This window comes from Ambystoma mexicanum, chromosome 3q, assembly GCF_040938575.1.
Source record: "Ambystoma mexicanum isolate Mex_15411 chromosome 3q, UKY_AmexF1_1, whole genome shotgun sequence".
Lineage (NCBI taxonomy): Eukaryota > Metazoa > Chordata > Amphibia > Caudata > Ambystomatidae > Ambystoma > Ambystoma mexicanum.
Genome location: NC_090926.1, coordinates 1230458776 through 1230478724, shown reverse-complemented (window position 1 = coordinate 1230478724; position 19949 = coordinate 1230458776). Strand labels below are relative to the sequence as shown.

At 47.8% G+C, this 19949-nt stretch overlaps 1 protein-coding gene across 2 annotated transcripts in view; it reads right to left on the bottom strand.

Moving 5' to 3' along the window:
• Window positions 1-2369: 2369 nt before the first annotated feature.
• Window positions 2370-19949, bottom strand: part of LOC138447799 (coiled-coil domain-containing protein 159-like) — a 1059213-nt gene continuing 1041633 nt past the window's right edge. For both annotated transcript variants that reach the window (XM_069604155.1, XM_069604157.1), the window contains 2 exons: window positions 3858-3945; window positions 2370-2468 (listed from right to left, as the gene is read on the bottom strand). In XM_069604155.1, coding sequence (XP_069460256.1) covers window positions 3869-3945 — 77 coding nt within the window. In that variant the 3' untranslated portion in view covers window positions 2370-2468; window positions 3858-3868. The remainder of the gene's footprint in view (window positions 2469-3857; window positions 3946-19949) is intronic.

The following is a 19949-nucleotide window of genomic DNA, read 5'->3' as shown; positions in this document are numbered from 1 at the left end:
AAAAACCTCAAGTGGAGGTCAGCCCGAATGGCAGAACTCAAAGCTGATGGGCCCCAACCACGAATCTCGGGTACTTTCTGTGCTTGAGATGGATTGGCACATGAAAGTAAGCAATCTGAAGGTCCAATGATGCCAACCAGTCTTGAGGTTGGAGAGCCTGAAGGATTTAAGAAAGGGTTACCATCTTGAACTTGTCCTTCCTGAGGAATTTGTTCAGATTTCTTAAGTCCAAAGATGGGTCTCAATCCTCCATCCTTCTTGGGAATGATAAAGTAGGGGGAATACCAACTCTTGTTCCTCTCCGCTACAGGTACCTGTTCTATTGCACCTTTCTCTAGCAGGGTTAAAATTTCCTGCACAAGGAGCGGATCTGGAATTTTGACAGAGTTGTATCCCGGTGGATGATACTGAGGCCTTTTCTGAAAAGGAAGGCAACAACCCTGGGCTACTGATTCTAGTGCCCAAGCATCTGAAGTAATGCCTCGCCATTCGTTCAGATGCAGATATATTCTACCTCCCACTGGGGCCTTGTGGGTCAAGGCTTCAGGCTGGCTTAGAGGTGGCTGCAGCAGCGGTCTAGACTCCCCAGGGTCTTATTCATCTTCGAAGAAGCCTTCGAAGCTTCCCCCACACCACCAATTTACCTTGGCGTTCCTTGAGACCTTTTCCCGTCATGGCCTGACAGGACCCGCAGTCATCGGTCCGAGGTTCAGAACCCAGGCACCACAGGCAGACGCGATGGGGGTCAGTGATTGACATTTTCTTCCTGCAATCATGGCATTTTTTTAAGCCAGTTTTGGGGTCGAAGGATTAGAAGATGGAGACATCTTGATGAAAACTGAAGCGCTGTTTCAAACACTCGAAGCAAAGGCTTTTGGAAAAACAGAACTGAAGCCAATGGGCGAGGATCCAGCTATCTATACTATGGATGACGTTGATGCTCTATGGCAGCCCTCAAGGGTCATCGATGCCATGACATCGAGCACAACGCCCTCTAGTGTGGAAAAATAAATTCCGAAGCAGCAAAGCTGATACGAATATAAAAATGAGGAATAAGTGGGAGCACACAATCCATTCAAAACAGCATCTATGTTCGGAATTTCTATTTGCCCCTCCAATATTCATCAATATAATTTCTTCCATTTTACTATAACGCCAAATAAAGCTGATAATTGTGTATTGTGATTGAGAGAATAAAGAGATGGGGACATGCAACGGCACTGAGTGAAATCGAACTACAAATTTGGGGAGACTTACCATTTTACCGATGATGATCCTTCCAATAACCCAGTCTTATAGTCCTTTCTATTTCTTGACGTAAGTGCCCTGAAGCTGCCAATGGCTGCATGTGTATGATATGTGCATGATATCTATATTCCTAAATTTACAAATAAATACATCATGTGCTTTTATACTGCTTCCCTACGTCTTATCAATTTCCCTTGATCATTTTCACTTTTCTCAGGTCTTATTCACTTCCCCACACTTCTGTCTCCAGTCAGGGATAATTTCTTAGCTTGTATCTATTTTTCCCAGTCTTATTTGCTTCTCTTTGTTTTTACAACTTCCCTATATATTTTCCAATTGTTCTTGTTCTTCTCCTCCAGATTTTATACTCTCTCCCAGATCCTCCCCAAAGCCTGCAGGCCCAAGTCCTCTTTCCCAGCTCCATGGTACATCTTCCAGTTTCACAAACTATTCACTGACCACATAAGAAGGCAGTCCCATGGAATGACATTCTATTTTAAAGCCATTGAGTGAGGAGCTGTTAGGCACTTGCTTTGAAGAAACTGTACCATTGAGCAAGTATGCTGTCCATTGCACAGCTCTACAGCCAAGTCCTGGAGTGGTAGCATACATCTCTACTTCCAAGACGATAGGCTACCAGTACACAGCACTACCTTTGAGCCCCAGTGCCATTTGCACACAACAGTAACTGTTAGCCCATTGACTTGCCATTCCCTACTTAATATTGGATCCCTCCCCATGACTGGGTGGACCTTAGAATTGACCTTTCATTAATGTATTTTGCCGAGCTAGAATCTCTCCATAAATGGCTCTGCGATTCCCCCTCTATAAGCAATGAAGGCATGTCACTGGCTAGTTCAACCCGGTGCAGCTCAGATTAGACATTAGCCTGTTATCACATGCCCACCCAACAACAACAGCAGCAGACAGGTGAGAGCAGTTGGCAGTATATTGTTCATCATCTCTTGCTCCTCTCCTCTTAAAACAAGCAGCACATGGGCAGTATATATTTATCTGGGCCCACCCAACACAGACACAGGCGAGATCAGTTGGCAGTAAATGGATAAGTGCGATCAGTGGGTTATCCTCCAATGGCCAACCCAAGACAGGCAGCAGAAAGGCAAAAGCAGTTGGCAGTTTATTACGATGTTAGGCTGTGCTGGGGACTTGGGTGGGACTGCTGCGTCTCGCATCTGAATCACAGTAAGATCTTCTGGGACCTGAGGATAAAGAGAGCAGTATAGAGATTAAAGAAGGAGATTTTTACCAGTCCTTTGTTTTGGAAAGATGGCTCCAATTGTTATGGCTCAGGCAGACCACAGATGTACAAAGGCTCTACACCGCAACATATTGTGCATGTTCATGTAATGTAAGTAAAATTATGTTATGGACCAAAATCTCACAAGAGTCCGCCATAGATCACAACAGAGCTCTATCGCAAAAGAGATTGCAACATGCAACTGTACCTTAGTAGAGGCACCTACACCTCACAAGACACCTCTATATCTCAGAGGTGGCACTTCATGTCATTTAAGGCTGGTATACTTCAAAAGGTAGATAATACCTCAGGAGAAACCTCTTTTCCTCCCATAAACCCACTATTCATCAGGAAAAGCCACAATTCTTCCTAAGAGGCCACGATACTTCACAACAAGCCACAATGCCTCGAAAGAGCCCATTATACCTCTGGCCAAGCGAGCCCAGCATTCCTCAGAAAAGGTCACATACCTCATTAGTGGTGCTAAGGTCCTCCTTTCAGATTGTCGCATACACAGGATAGAGTGTCCTGATTTGGTAACATGTAAATCTAAAACAGAAATCTGGGTAGACCCGGCTTTCCATATTAGTTTACATCCACTACCAACACGAATTGGCAGCATTTAGGCAGATTCCTATAGAATCCGGCCTATCATAGGAATCCACGACATCTCAGCCTGCATTAAAATCGCACAAGGGTGGACATGTTCTTGAATTTGGGAGGCTGAACCAACTGGGCGGGCAGATTTGTAATGTATAACACTTGCCACCGCTCCACCTCACAAATCAATCAAAACGACACAGTACATAATTGTACACTTCATACATACGCTATACCCAGTTACAAATGCCCCCCTATATCGCAGAAGAGATGTTATGATGCAACTTTACATCTGGGAAGTTCCTATACCGCATGAGCAAGGCCACTATAAATCACAAGAACACACCATTCATAACAAGATCATTCTTTACTCCAGTAGAGGCCACTGTATAGCAGGAGAGGACAACATACCTCACTCACAAGAAACTTCTATGTCTCACAAATGGCCTCTATAGATTACCAACAACCACTTAATATGTTCCAGCCTCTCCTCCCATCATTGAGGAATCCTGGACTAATCCTGTCTTCTCTTTTTTCCTCACCCGATCTACCCAAATTGTGAATAATTGCAATCAGTATGAACTCCAGTAGGAAGTATCTAATTGGTCACATAACACAAAACATTGAACATTTATCAGAAAAAACATCTTAACCTGTGCCTGATTTGTTGACATCATCTCTGCAATTGTGCAAACTACTTTGCTAATCAGAAATGACATTATCAATATAGAATAAATTGAAAATTAGGCACCTTTCTCTCCGTTAATATCCCGAGCATGTCCGATCCGGGGAGCACCGGCCACCGCCATCACAAGCCTTCTGGTTACGTCGTCTCCTGGCTACCAGGTGGGGAGAGAAGACATTGGGAGAGGTTGGTGGGGTCCAGTCACCTTGGGATATGTTTTTAACTGTTCTTATTGCCTACCATCTCCCTGTAAAGCAACACACACACTACAAGCTGACTGGCAAGTCTCTTATGCACAAAGTTATCACAGGGGTTGTCTGTGACCACATGCCAAATGCTGTACAGGTATTGGCCATGAACACAAGCACATCTCTAAATTAATTGTCTCTTGTTTTTTATTCAACGTCATGAATGATAAAAATGCTAGTTCAGCCGCTCCAAGATTCAAACCTGTGGCTTTTCGGATACAGAGGGATCTCTGCTGAGGGTGCAGTGATCCACTGAGCTTTCTCACCTCACATTACATATGCTCTGGCATTGGGTAAGTAAGAACTTGGAGGAAAGAGGCGGTGTAGATAAGGCCATGACCATGCGGCTGTGGAAGGGAGCTGTGCATGGACTAGGCACACCCACTATGGTCCCACCAGACATTCAGTCTGAGGGCCCAGCTTTCTTGCCCAAGGGAGCCGTCTCATATGACTTCTGCATCTGGCAGTTTGCCCCCCAGATGTGCAGAAATATGGCAACATTCCCCTGTGCCTGTTGCGCAAATCATGGTAGGGTGAGAAACAGTGGGGACAGGGGGGAGTTTCATTAGCTATCAAACTGAGAAATAAAATGCCTTTATTAAGAAGAAATTTCACTGTGACAGGGCTTGTAAGGGCCCGTCACAGTGAAGTGCACTCCCAGCAACCATGTGAGTGCTGGGACCCTGAGAAACATTAGTGTCAGTAGCGCACACATGACACTAATGCATGCAAGGGGGCTGGTCAGCGCATCATTTGAGCTAAAGCTTAGCCCCTTGGAAATCCCTAGGTCACCTTTGAGAATAAGGTGACCTACGCATTTCCAAAAATGGTGCATCTAAAAACAGTGCATCTTCTCTGCTACTTTTAGATGCCCCATTTTTGAGAATCTGGCAATAATCAGGTGGTAATTACTGCATGCGGTATTGCTAGAAAATGCAAATGCATTAAATACCACATACCTCATAATCAGGCAGAGCAGTAAAATGAGTAATAGTCTGAAATACTGCCTGTTTTTCCGTTACCGCCGTACTGGTAGTGGGGCTCCAAAGTATGAACTAATGAATTACCTTCATGGGGTCCTTATCTAGATACAACAGAGTTTACTTTGGTGAGCTAGGAAAAAAGAATGGAATGTTCTATCACCAGTTCCTCATTTCAGTGTTTCCATGCTGTCTGACAATCAAAATCCTGGACTAATGGGCTCCACGTGCACCACTGTGCTCTCTCAGGGAAAGCCACATGACACATGAAAGAGGACACTAAAGAGCGTCTGAATAAAGGATGCTAATGTATCCCTTAAAAGACATAAAACAAAACTCAATCACGCTGGACCAGAAGGCGTGAGGAGGGGGAATAGGAGAAACAGGTGTGTGTGAGGTAAAGACCCAAACAAGATGTCAACTGTCTTCAAAGACTTTATTCTGGATCTTCTTTATGAGGCCCTCCTTCCTGCACCTATCCCTCAGCTTAACTCCTCCTTGAACCTGGATACTCACACTTAAACACATGTACATACAACACAGAACTTTAGACCATCTAACTGAGCATAAACATTCATTTTGTAAGTCCAAGGTAAGGCAGTGTTTATTCTGGTTCCGGACCCCCTTTGTTATTGATGTTTCATCCCTCATTTTATTTTGTATTCTGATAGCGCTCCTGCCCGCTTTGATTCCCTTTCCCACTCACCTTCTTCTTCTTGCTGACAGATTTGATCCATCAGCAGAGCTTAATGGATACCTGAGGCTTGAGCCTCATTACTCCATCCTCTCGGCTTGAGTGTGTAGTCGTGGGTTAGATTTCTTCATGGTCTGTGTGGACTTGTCACAGTAAGGCTGGTTTCAAAGAGTCTTCACCGTGATGGGCCGTGGGTAGCTCCTTTCCCCCCTTCTTCATTTTGTTTCCAATCCTCCCGTGTCCCATACCACCTACCACCCCTGATTGGGCCAGGAGACAAGCCACAGGCAAGCAAGGGTGTATGCCCTCCGCTCCCCTCCCACCCGCCTCCCAAACCGCCTACCACCCATGATTCGGCCAGGAGACGAGCACGGGTAAGCAAGGGTGTAGGTACTGCGCTCTCGTATCTGTGCCACATTCATTTTGCAAACACAAGGTAAGACAGTGTTTTTTCTGGTGCCGGACCCCTTGGTATTGACATATTCTGTTAGCACTCTCATCCCACCCGCCTCCCATACTGCCCTCCACCCCTGATTGGGCCAGGAGATGAGCCACAGGCAAGCGAGGGTGTAGGCCGGCACTCTCATTTCCGTGCCACATTCATTTTTCAAGTGTAAGGTAAGGCAGTGTTTTTTCTGGTGCCGTCCCCCTTGGTATTGATTTTTCGTCCCAAATTTTATTTTATATTCTGTTAGTGCACCTGCACGATTTGATTGCCTTCCCCGCAATACTGGCCCTCATCATCACCCGGCTGGACTACGCCAACTCCACCTATCTCGGCTTCCTGGCATGCCAGCTCAAGAAACAAAGCCAAAATGCAGCAGCCAGACTGCTCCTTGCCCTCGCGCACAGAGAACATATCACCCCTGCACTTAGAATATTGCATCCATCTCCCTGGTACCATCTCGCTGGTAGTCTAAGAGCAACCTTCAAAGCCATGTGCCTCACACATCAAGCCCTCCATAATACAGGACCTAAGTTTCCTCAGAACAAAATCATCCACCACCAACCCCCCCAGAAACCTATGATTGGACCCAGCTCTCCTCCTCGCTATTCCCCCTTACCACTCCACCAGAGCTGATGGCTCAGCTTTCTCTATCCTTGGTCCCATCATCTGGAACATTCTTCCTCTGCCCATCCGCTAACTGAAAATCTACCTTTCTTTAAAGAAGTCCTCAAAACCTAGATATTTGCTGCATTATTCTGAAACACCTCCATATAAAACATCCAAACCCCAAGCCAAACTTAGATACTCTCAACATCAGAAGGTGCCGGCTGCATTTTCAGCAAGCCCAATCTCTCAGCTCCAGGCAGCGCCGGCTGCTTTTGCGGTGGCCCGGACTGCACACTCCATCATACACCAATCATGACCCTGGTTTCCCACAAGCACCACTAACTGAATCTCAGCCCTTCATATATGAAATGTCAAAAGATTGATGGGTCACCGCACCGGGCATGTACAGGAAAATAGGCAAATCGAATTCACAGTGGTTATGATAGAATCACCAACATCGCAATCAGATAGATTAGAATGCACTTAGATGAATTGTCAAGGGAGGAAGGATGTGCGCCATGGTGTCGCTCACACCAGTAGACCATGTAGGGGTCCACCATGCAATACTCCAGGAGGGCAAATCAAAAACCAGCCTAGGAATCACTCTGGAAGAAATAGGGGGAAGGGCAGGTACTGTCGATGTATGAATTATAGGGTGGGCCGCCCATGCTAAAGGTAACAACTGAAAAGGTTCAGTAAGTGCCTGATATCTGGGTAGACTCACCACACTATCTGCCAAGTAGAACATAGAAACACAACCTGTTCTCCTCTTGTGGCAAATAGTTGGAGCATAGACTATGGCTGTCAGTAACTGGAAACGGCTCCAACAAAACGTGCACAACCAGTTGACAGATAAATGAAAGCAAACAACATTGAACAGAAACACCAATGATAAATGATAACACATAACACACCTCCCTTCCTTTAAACACAACACTACACACATACAGCAAACGTTCAACAGGTGGGGTGACCACCAATTAGCCACTAGAATCCCTTACAGCATTGTTGCACTTATTCCAGACTCTACCTTCCTCCAGAATCACTGCATCACTCAACACCGAAAACGTATTTCGCCCCTTGAGCATACCTCCTGGCTTTCACACCCACACTCTATCCCCTTCCTCTACCCTGGTAAGCCTCGCTCCCTTGACCCAGTCAAATATTTCTTTCATCCTATCACTTTTCCTTTAACTCTCTCCCTCTTCCCACTCAACAAATTTAATTATTCCTAACTGAAAGGAATACATCTCAATCCTTCTCAAGTGGAGAAAGCACCATGATCCTCTCTCCCAACATCGTCCAAGATGGTGCCTCTTCAGCGCAATTCATATGAACTCCCTACAACAGTCTAGTCCTTCTCAAGATGGTGCACTTCACTTTCCGACTGTGTTCTATTTATGTCAGGAAAAAGAACAGTCGGGTGCATAGCTACAACGCTCCGTTGCTTCAGCGGTTAATCCTTATCCTGTTCTTGTTTCCTTCCGATTCTTGATTCCATTCTGTTTTCTCTACTTTCATTTACTGTTGTCTACCTTCTGCCTTCTCTCTAGCCCTCTGCTCATTCTTTTCTCGTGTTTCTTTAATTTCATTCCGTTCTGTGCTTTCCCTTTGTCTTTATTCCGTTTCTTTCTCTTTTTTTCTTTTCTCAACTTTCTTCAGCCTTGCATACATTCGTTCCTGCGCCCATTGAATACTCATCTTGTTCATTCTTACATACATGGGTACTCCTTACCTTCAAGAATGCTACCTTGCTGAACGCTGCTTCATCCAACCTCATTATCACTGATATCCTTCCTGGATCTCAAATTCCTTGACATCCAGACTGGGTTTTCTTCCCCTTGGGGTTTCCAGAGAGCACTGCCCGTGAGGTGCACAGAGTCCCGGGTAGCCTTCCTCCGCCTCAGCACTTCAAAAGGGCACCAAACCCATAGTGGCATGCAGAGAACATCTATAAGCATACACTCTCCTGTCTACATAATCTTCCCACTATTTCCCTTCCTTCACCACTATGTGAATACCCTCATAAGCATCCGATTAAAGTGCTCTACCGTGCCATTAGTTGCCGGATGAAGCAGTGCCGTCTTATGGTGCACCACATGCATCTCAGACAAAAAATCCTTCATGACTCTGGACGTGAACTGTACCTTATTGTCAGTAAGTAACTTGCTAGGGAACCCTTCCTGATGAAACACCTGATCCATAAACATGGCTACTGCTCTTGAGTCTGCCTCCTACACCACCTTCACCTCATCCCACTCGGAGAATAAGTCAACCAACACTAAGATATACTTTTTCACTCCTCTGCTACCCACAATAGGTCCCAGAAAGTCCTTGGAAACAAACTCCCATGCCATTCCTGGAAAATCCAAGGGTTTCGACGGTTGCACATGAGTCCTCAACACCTTGTCTGACTCATTGCAATCACTGCAATTTTATATCCTCTTCTTCACATCCCTGCCGAATCCCGGCCACCAGTAATCCACCCTGAGGTGACCCTTGGTTTTTTTAATGCCCAGATAGCCCCCATGGGCTACCTACAGCCATTTGCACCTAAACCCCCATTCTGACGGTACTTCACAACCAGACCTGAAGACATGCCTGTGCTCCATGCTCAACTCATCTCTTACCCTGTGAAATGTTCCCAGACCATCCTTACTGGACCACTGTGACCAGTTGTCCAATGGATCTGCGTGATTTTTCCGTTGCGGAAAAGTCTGCGACAGAAAAGTTTGCATGAGAAATGTGCAAACCGCAAAAGGTTTTCACATTTCCCATGCGAACATGCATCTACAAACCCACACCCCTACCCCCACCCCCACCCACAACACACCCACACCTTTAACACACACCCAACCACACCCCCAACATACTCCTACCCTACTTAGCTTTCCTTCACGCTGTCTCCCTGCAGCGCCAGTTCCCTTTCACTTCCGTGATCGGGAACCGGCGCCACAGGGTCCTTTTCTTTTTTATATTTTTTTATTTTTCAGGAGCTGCAGGGGTGTCCCCCACAGCCCCTGCTCACTATACCACACAGTATAGTGAGCAGGGTGTTGCGGGGTCTCGCCCGCACCCCCTAGTCTTTTTTTTTTTTTTTTTTTAATGCTTAGCTACAATGCTACCACCAAAAGTCTGAACTTTTGGTGTGTGAACCTTTGGTGGTAGCATTTTTTGTACGGTCTGACCTTTTTCTTTCAGTCCAATTGTACAATCCCTTGTCCAACACCATGTTTTTGAGCCTGCACAATACTTCATCATTTTTCTCTGCATCTCCTGAGTCTTGTTCTTTAATAGCCCTGCCGCATACAACAAATACATCTTGGCAACCCTGAACAACTTCTTCCACAGGAGCATCCTCCACGCTCTGTGCTCTGGATAGAAAATCTGCCACAATATTCTCCTTGCCAGGGACAACCTCAATCACAAAAGAGTGTCCTTGAAGCAATGTCACCCACCTCAGTATCCTGCAAGAAAACCCCATTCAACCCCTTGGAAGTGAAAATGCTAACCAGATATTTATGGTTGTCTGAAGCTCCTACCCCAAAGGAACATTTTGAACTTCTTAATCACCCAAACAACACACACTGCTTCTTTCTCAATCACAGAGTAACAAGGCTCTGCCCCCTTGAGTACGCTGGACCCAAACACAATCACCCTTTCCACCTCATTTTGATTTTGCAACAGTACTGTCCCTAGGCTAGTGAGTCATTAGCATCTGTCATAACGTATGTTTCACTGACTAGGGGGTCCTTTGGGAGAAGGGAAGAGACACCGGAATGTGAGACATGGTATCGCCATTTCCTGACAGTTATTCACCCCATATTCCCACTAACTTTATTAGACACTACAACTCCCATAATTCCCCTCCATTTTGTGCCAGCCCAACTACTGAGACAAGGAAGAGGAAGACTGAAACTAGGAAGATTACGACTAGTAACATAAACTGGCCTTACCCTATTAATAAGGCCAGGCAAGGTCAGGCAATCAGTCACAATCACACACACCTGAAACTCATGAACCGTTTTTCAGACTATAAAAGGTGGAGTACAGAAAGACGTGAAGAGCGAGGCAGGGTCCAAGAAGGAAGGCAAGCTGGATGGTGAGATGGAGGAGCAGCTGAAAGCTACCGAGAACCAGGCCAGGGAGAACAGGACGCAGATGTGCTGACAGGCTGCGAGTTGAGGCAGGAGAAAGCATGGTGAGGGAGCCATGCCTCCAAGAAGCCAGGGGAGTTCAGAGAAGGGAGCCGAGAGGCCGGCTAATCCCTTTATGTCACGGCTCGGGGAGCCTGGAAGCTCTGGAATAGGTGGAAGCGGCGTACGGATATCCCGATCACGCTTCCTCTACCCAGTGCAGCGGTCTAGTCTTTTCAGCAACGTATCCCGACACAGGTTATAGCCCGCCCCTTCCTGTGTTCGGGTGCGTTGCAACGCTCCTGTTTTTCGGCTGCTGCTTGTCTTTCGTGCTCGTGTCCCCTGCTACCGTTTTGTTTTCCGTACTCTAACCCCCCCTTCCTTGTTAGTTTTCTTATACCCTCTCCGGTCACCCCGCTCCGGCTCTAGGTACTCTCCTTCCCAGGTTTCTCTTTCCGGAGCTCGCTCCGATTCTTGATTCCTCCCTCTCCCCCTTTCCTCGCTCCCGTTCTCCATTCCCTTCCCGTCCTACCGCCTAACTAACTTCCCTCTATTACTTCGTTCCCGTTTCCTTACCTCCCCTTCCGCCCGCCTTTGTTTACTATTCTTGCCTTTCCGTCTTTTCAATCCTTCCGCCTTTCTTACTTACCTTCCTCCATTCGCCTTTTCTTGTTTATTGGCTCCTTCTGTGTACCGACCCCAGGAATACACTTCGGATTTGCCTTGCCTAGCCCTCTTACCTTGTTGCCGATACTTTGGACTTCCGATTTCTTACCTGCCTCTGCTATTCCTCCTTGGAGGCCTGCTGCCCAGTTCTGGAAGGGTGTGTGCCTCTTCTCCAGCAGATACTCAGCTCCTGCAAGTGTCAAGTACTTCCTACTACAGACGATTCATCTACAGATCTCTGGGGTTTTTTCAGCCTCTGGCTTTTTTCCCCCCAACTCCACGGCCGCGGAGGGTCACCACCGCTCACCCTTGGGGTGTCGCGGTGGCGGCCTCCTTCGGCCGCTCTCATCTACAAAAAAAAGGGAAGGCCAAGCCTAAGGAGTACCAGACCCTGAACCTACGCCGGGGAATACGAGGTGAGGAGGAAAGGGAAGTAAGGGAGGCCGAGATCCTACAGGATCAAGAGGAGATTCTCGATACCCTTGACAGTTTGCAACGCCCCAATACCGCGATGGCCTCCCCTCAACAGATCCAAGAACTGATAGCCGCAGTTCAAAACCTCAACCTAGAAGTGCAAAATCTTAAAGGGGCCAATGCTACACTACAGCAACGGATCGCAGAACGAGATCTTCCGTCCACCGATCTGCCTCCCTTACCTCTTGTGTCGGGAAAATTTGATGGAACCCCCAAGAAACTCCAGGAATTTTTGGATGCATGTCATCTGCATTTTTCATTCCGTACACATACTTTCACCTCTGGTCACGCCAAGGTGGGGTTTATGATTACCCATATGTCCAGTAACGCCTTGGCCTGGGCCACTCCTCTAGTGAACAGATCTGATCCCGTCCTCCTAGATTACGAGGCCTTCAAGACTTTGATGAAACAGACGTTTCTACGTACCGAGAGTACCTACTTGGCATCCGAAGATCTGCTAGACATCAGACAAGGAAACAATGATGTTATGTCATATATCACCTCCTTCAAGCAAATCGCTGCGGAAGCAGGATGGCAAGAACAAGCACAGTATGCCATCTTTAGAAGGGGGCTGCGTGAGGAGTTGAAGGACGAACTAGCCAGGATAGAACGTCCTCTTACCTTTGCTGACCTGATCTCGGCTACTCTCCGGATAGATTTCCGACTGGCAGAACGTCGAGCAGAACGCCGCAAGACTAAGAGCAGTACATCAATACCCCCTGGCCCTTCTCTTTCCTTCCCCCCTACCTCCACTCGTCTCACAAGAGAAGAGCCTATGCAGATCGGAACCACACGTTCCCCTCTCACCGCAGAGGAACGTAGAAGAAGACGAGAAGGGAACCTGTGCATGTATTGCAGATCGCCGCTTCACCTGCTCAGGGATTGCCCCGACGTTCCACCCAGGCGTTCGGGAAACGAACACCCTCGGTAAAGCTGGGGACGCATTACCGAGGGAGCGAAGCTAGTCCCTTTGTCACCCTTTCTGTTACTTCTCCAGAGTGCACCGAAGACCACCGTCATATGGTTATGGCTGTCACCTTGATCATCAACAAGACTACCATTCAGACACAAGCCCTGTTGGACTGCGGAGCCGCAGGCAACTTCATGGACACTCTCTGGGCCGAAAGGCAAGGCATTTCCCGTGTTGCCAAGGCCGAAGACCAAAAGGTAGAAGGCGTGGACGGAAGGCCTTTGAGCTCGGGTCTCATCACGCACACTACAGAAGTCCTTGCCTTACACATCATGCAACATTCTGAACGTTTGTCTTTCGACTTGATCAGGGCTGCTCACTTCCCATTAATCCTCGGGATTGGGTGGTTACGAAGACACAATCCTACCATTCTCTGGTCCGAGAACGTTTTGAGTTTCCAATCCATCTTTTGCAAGACCAACTGTCTACCTCAAACAGAATTCTCTACAGTACACACCTTTGGTGGTGAAGATCCCAAAACTATCCATTGTTTGCCTGCTTATCTCGCTGAGTATGCCGACGTAGTTACAGAGAAGATCCCCCTGGATCTTCCTCCGCATAGGCCAGAAGACTGTGCCATTGATCTTCATCCAGGGTCCTTGGTTCCGTTTGGTCGCCTGTACCCGCTAACCCTCCAGGAAAAACACCATTTGAAGGAATACCTGGACAAGAACTTAGCCAACGAACTCATTAGACCTTCTAAATCCCCTGCCGGTGCATCATTGTTTTTCATCCCCAAGAAGGACACCAAAGAACTTCGTCCTTGTATTGACTACAGGGGTCTCAACAAGGTCACCATCAAAGATCGCTATCCCATGCCCCTCATCTCCGAGATCATTCAGGCCGTACATTCTGCCACTGTCTTTACTAAACTGGACCTGCGCAATGCGTATCACCTGCTCAGGGTACAAACCGGAGACGAGTGGAAGACGGCTTTTAGGACACCTTTTGGGTTGTACGAGTACCAGGTGATGCCGTTTGGGTTAGTCAACGCTCCATCTATCTTCCAGCGCTTTATGGATAGGCTCTTCTCGGATCTCCTAGGCAACTCGGTCATCGTCTATCTCGATGATATTTTGGTTTACTCTCGCACCCAAGAAGAACACTGTCTACACGTAGGGGAAGTTTTTCACAGACTCCAGGACCATCAACTCTCAGTTAAGTTGGAGAAATGTGTTTTCTCAGCATCAACTATACCCTATTTGGGATACATTCTTTCTTCGGCAGGGATAGCCGTTGATCCACGCAAGGTCAGTTCCATTTTGGAGTGGCCATCCCCTGCTTCTGTGAAGGACATTCAGAGATTCTTAGGACTCTCGAACTTTTATCGGAAGTTCGTTCCGAACTTCTCCCAATTGGTGCTCCCGATGACCTCTCTCCTCAAAAAGACCTCTTCGCCATTCCGGTGGACTACCGAAGCAGAAAGAAACTTTCAGCTGCTAAAACAATCCTTCTGTGTGGCTCCTATATTACGTCAACCCAATCAATACCTTCCCTTTGTGGTGGAAACTGATGCCTCTTCAGCCGCTGTGGGAGCCGTCCTACTTCAGGAATTCCAAGGGAAGGAACACCCGGTATCATACTATTCCAAGACTTTGAATCCCAGTCAACGTAACTACTCTGTGATTGAGAAAGAACTGCTGGCAATGAAATTGGCCTGTATAGAGTGGCGTCATCTACTCCAAGGGGGAATGCACCCGTTCACACTCCGAACGGACCATAAGAATCTCCAGGTGTTACGCCAGTTTGAATGCTACAACACCAGACAAGCAAGATGGGCGCATTTCTTCGCGCAGTTTGACTTTAACATCACATACATTCCGGGCAACCAGAATGTAGTAGCCGATGCCCTATCACGACGTAGTGACTATCTTATGGAACTGGAGACCAAGCCTGAGTTAATGTTTCCTGAGTCCCGTACCATAGGAACGTTATCCGCGTTCCTACAACAAGTCAAGGAAGACTCTACCGGAAGGTTTGAGGCCGATACCGGTCTAAAGAAGAAGAAGAATTATGTTATCCAAGACGGCCTATACATTGTGGACAAGAGATTGTATCTACCAACCCCTTCTCTCCGGGAAAAAGCTCTTTCCTGGTGCCACGATGCCAAGGTGGCAGGTCATCGTGGCATCTACAACACTCAGGAACTCCTACTGCGCCATTTCTTCTGGCCTCGAATAAGGGAAGAAGCCAGGCTATACGTCCAGTCATGTATTACCTGCCTACGCAATAAAGCCTCCACTCAAAGACCTTTAGGTCTGCTTGAACCGGATTCTATACCTACCGGTCCATGGACCACTGTCTCTACCGATTTCATCGTAGAGTTACCTGAATCCAGTGGTTGTACCTGTATCATGGTTGTCGTTGACTCATTCACCAAGATGGCCCATTTTTCCCCCCTACCAGGCATACCAACCGCTTCAAGTATGGCCGAGGTGTTCCTAAAAGACATTTTCAAACTGCACAGGATTCCTACTAAGATCATCTCTGATCGTGGCAGCCAATATACTTCCCGATTTTGGTCCTCTCTCTGCGAAAGACTAGGCATCGAGAGGGCTTTAACGTCCGGGTACCATCCCCAATCAAACGGCCAGACTGAACGTCTAAATGGTACACTTGAGCAATACCTAAGGTGTTTCGTCAATCAACGCCAAGATAACTGGGTTCAACTGTTGCCGACGGCCGAATTCTCGTACAACAACTCTTGTCATTCAGCCCTCGGTATGAGTCCTTTTTTCTGCACCTACGGTTACCATCCCCGTGCCTTACTTCCTTTGACCGGCATTGAATCCACAGTCCCTTCTGTAGAATCCATTGCGGAAAGCCTCCAAGAAGCTCATCGTAAGGCCAAACTAGGGCTCCAGGAAGCTCAAAACAGACACCGTTACCAGGCGAACAAACATCGGAGATCAGTTCCTGAATGGGACGTGGATTCCAAGGTTCTGGTATCAACCAAATATTTGCCAAGGTGGGTGCGCCCTTCCAAGTTGTCTCCCAGATACATAGGGCCTTATAAGATAACCCAGATAATTAATCCAGTGGCCTTCCGCTTACAATTACCCTCTCAATTACATCGTATACATCCCGTTTTCCACTCTTCTCAGCTTAAAGACTTTCATGAGGACAAATGGTCTCGTAGGAAGACTGCCTCTCCTGTGCCAAAAAGTCCAAAGACCGACATCTTTGAAGTCTCTCAGATATGCGATTCACGTTATCACAAGGGTCGTCTAGAGTATCTGGTCCACTGGAAAGGATACCCACGATCAGAAGACTCCTGGGAACCTAAAGGACATCTGGACTCGCCCCTCTTGTTACGCAAATATCATCGTAGTCACCCTGGCAAGCCAGGAGGGGTGGACCATAGGAGGGGGCATACTGTCACGGCTCGGGGAGCCTGGAAGCTCTGGAATAGGTGGAAGCGGCGTACGGATATCCCGATCACGCTTCCTCTACCCAGTGCAGCGGTCTAGTCTTTTCAGCAACGTATCCCGACACAGGTTATAGCCCGCCCCTTCCTGTGTTCGGGTGCGTTGCAACGCTCCTGTTTTTCGGCTGCTGCTTGTCTTTCGTGCTCGTGTCCCCTGCTACCGTTTTGTTTTCCGTACTCTAACCCCCCCTTCCTTGTTAGTTTTCTTGTACCCTCTCCGGTCACCCCGCTCCGGCTCTAGGTACTCTCCTTCCCAGGTTTCTCTTTCCGGAGCTCGCTCCGATTCTTGATTCCTCCCTCTCCCCCTTTCCTCGCTCCCGTTCTCCATTCCCTTCCCGTCCTACCGCCTAACTAACTTCCCTCTATTACTTCGTTCCCGTTTCCTTACCTCCCCTTCCGCCCGCCTTTGTTTACTATTCTTGCCTTTCCGTCTTTTCAATCCTTCCGCCTTTCTTACTTACCTTCCTCCACTCGCCTTTTCTTGTTTATTGGCTCCTTCTGTGTACCGACCCCAGGAATACACTTCGGATTTGCCTTGCCTAGCCCTCTTACCTTGTTGCCGATACTTTGGACTTCCGATTTCTTACCTGCCTCTGCTATTCCTCCTTGGAGGCCTGCTGCCCAGTTCTGGAAGGGTGTGTGCCTCTTCTCCAGCAGATACTCAGCTCCTGCAAGTGTCAAGTACTTCCTACTACAGACGATTCATCTACAGATCTCTGGGGTTTTTTCAGCCTCTGGCTTTTTTCCCCCCAACTCCGCGGCCGCGGAGGGTCACCACCGCTCACCCTTGGGGTGTCGCGGTGGCGGCCTCCTTCGGCCGCTCTCATCTACAAAAAAAAGGGAAGGCCAAGCCTAAGGAGAACCAGACCCTGAACCTACGCCGGGGAATACGAGGTGAGGAGGAAAGGGAAGTAAGGGAGGCCGAGATCCTACAGGATCAAGAGGAGATTCTCGATACCCTTGACACTTTACTCCATGCACCAACAAACTGCTTGTTTCCTCCCCTTGCCCGCGAGTCCGCCGGGATTGTTTGAGGGGCAGGTGGGGAAGACTCTGACCTCAACAAGCTGAAAAGAGAAGGGCGCGCGAAAGCAATCACAGCCAGTGAGTTCAAAGAAAGGGAGAACCTGGTTTGTGATACATGGAATTGTGGAAAGCTACAGTGTTACACGTAAAGCGATGCATTGAAGGATAAATCCACTGAACTGAAAGCTTGATATGATACAGCATTTATAACGCGCCTATACACAAGTGTTTCAAGCTTGAATGTATATAGCCGGAGAGGAAGCCGATGAGAAACAAAGTAACGGAACAGTGCCGTGTGAGAAGGCACGTTGTTAAACGCTTCTTGGAAGATAACAGAACAGTGAACAATGAAAGCACAATGTGTTGAAAGCCATTGAAGGAAAGGGCATGAGGAAAAGAGAGCGTGCAGAGATCCCGAAAGGCTGATGTGAAAGTGAATGGATATTTATGTGAAACAAGGAACAGAGTGACCGTGTGCCGTTCCTAATGAACTATATGTTTTTGTGAAATGAGGAACAGAGCGGGCGAGGGACCGTTCTGTGAAAATCAAGTGCATGAGGCACGGATATTAAGAAACTAACCGTATTGTCAGAGTGGTCATGCATGGGGGTGATAGACTATGCGGTTGCGAAGGTCTCTGACTGAAGAGTATTGTGAAAGAGTAATAAGGACCCTGCTGTCGGAGATGTACGCGTGGGGTGATAATATGTGGTTGTGAAGGTCTCTGACAGGTGAACATTGTGAAAGAGAAGTACAACGGTTGGAAAAGGGAGTTCTCCTCGAGCTCTGAGAAACAGAGCTGTTTAGCTGGAAAGTGTTTCAGTCATGTTTAAGTGTTTGAAGACAGGCAAGGGCAGCTTGTGAAAGTAACTAAGAAGGAATATCTGTAAATATCTGTTTGTTTGACAATTGTGAAGCCGGGTGAGGGAAGCCCGAAATAATCCATTGAAGAGAATTGAGATGTATGTTGAACTGACGTTGAAATAGGCGAGAGAAGCCTAAGAGATTTATGGGAAATCTTTGAACTGTGTATGCTACCCACCTTGAAAAAACTTTGTAAGAACCCCAGTGAACTGAACTTGGGGAAGGGAGTGGTGAGCCACTTTCATTGCCATTCTTTTAATACACTCTTTGTTTTCATACATTTTTCCACACTTTGTTTATTTAATTATATAGCGCTCAAAACCCTGTGGTGTCTAGGCGCTTAAACGGCAGCAGCATACATATGCGAAAGTCCGGCAATAGGCAAATACATGGTGCCTACCCCATGTTGCAGGGCGGCAGCAGCACACAAATCCAAAAGTCCTGCAATAAGCAAATGCATGGTGCCTACCCCATGTTGCAAGGCGGCAGTAGCACACATATGCAAGAATTAATTTAGAGGGCACTTTCGGTCTTGGAAGAGTGGGAGGACGGGGGAGGGGAGGAGGAAATCAAGGGCAACCCGGGGGGGGGGAGCGGACAGGGAGCAGACATGGGCCTTGTTGTGTGTCTTTGTTGTTGAGTTGGCTTCCGCCTCCCGGATGCCCTGATTGGCCTATCAAGGCCCAGGCAGCCAACGGGGAAGGGAGTGCAGGTGTCATGACCCTCTCCAGAAACCCCCTTTGGCAAACCCATTGGCCAGGTGGAGTCAGGACTCGGGCCTCTAGAGCCAGGCATCCTTTTCCAAAACCCTCTTCGGGCCACTCCTGGCGCCTATGGCGCCAGGCTCATACACCATGAGAAACATGTGCTTGGGAACTACTTATTGTGTTGCCAGCCAACATGGAGGCATCCACATAGCTTGGTTCCCAGGAACCAAGCTATGAGGTCTAGTGTTTTGGGTGTGGTAGCCTAGGGACTATTTTACCTGGACTATTTTGTTGGGGCTATTTAAACCACACCCGAGCAAGACAAGACCCTTCGCGTTTCTTTGCAGCTTGCAGCGTGACACTCACCGTGTCCAGCTATTCCCTCGAACCTCGGAGAAGCATAACCTTCAAGGAGACAAAAGGAACATCATGTCATGATGCCCGCTCCCGGGGAGCCGGTTCAAGCCCTGCGTCCCCGAAAGCGGACATCCAGTCCCCAAGGAAGGACCCAGCAACCCCATATAGGGGCCTTTGGACAGTGTCCTGGCACCTATGGTGCCAGGCTCATAAAAGACATCAGTCCTGGCGCCATAGGTGCCAGGCTCATTATGGGAGTGCTTGGGTGCACTTACCTGATGCAGACCATGCTGCAGGATCCCGGCCTCCTTGAGGAACTACTTTACCTGTGGGACTAATTTACCATCCGGGTGTGGTCGGGGAAGGATACATACCTGATTGGAGGAAGGATACATACCTGGAACTTCTTCCAAGGCTATTTAAACCCCACCCGAACAGCCACACGTGCTTCGCGTTGTTCTGCATCTAGCAGCTGGACGCTCACCGTGTCTGCTCCTGCATCCTGACTTCTGCCACGCCTGCCAGCATCCTGGATCACCTGCAAAGGAAGTGAAG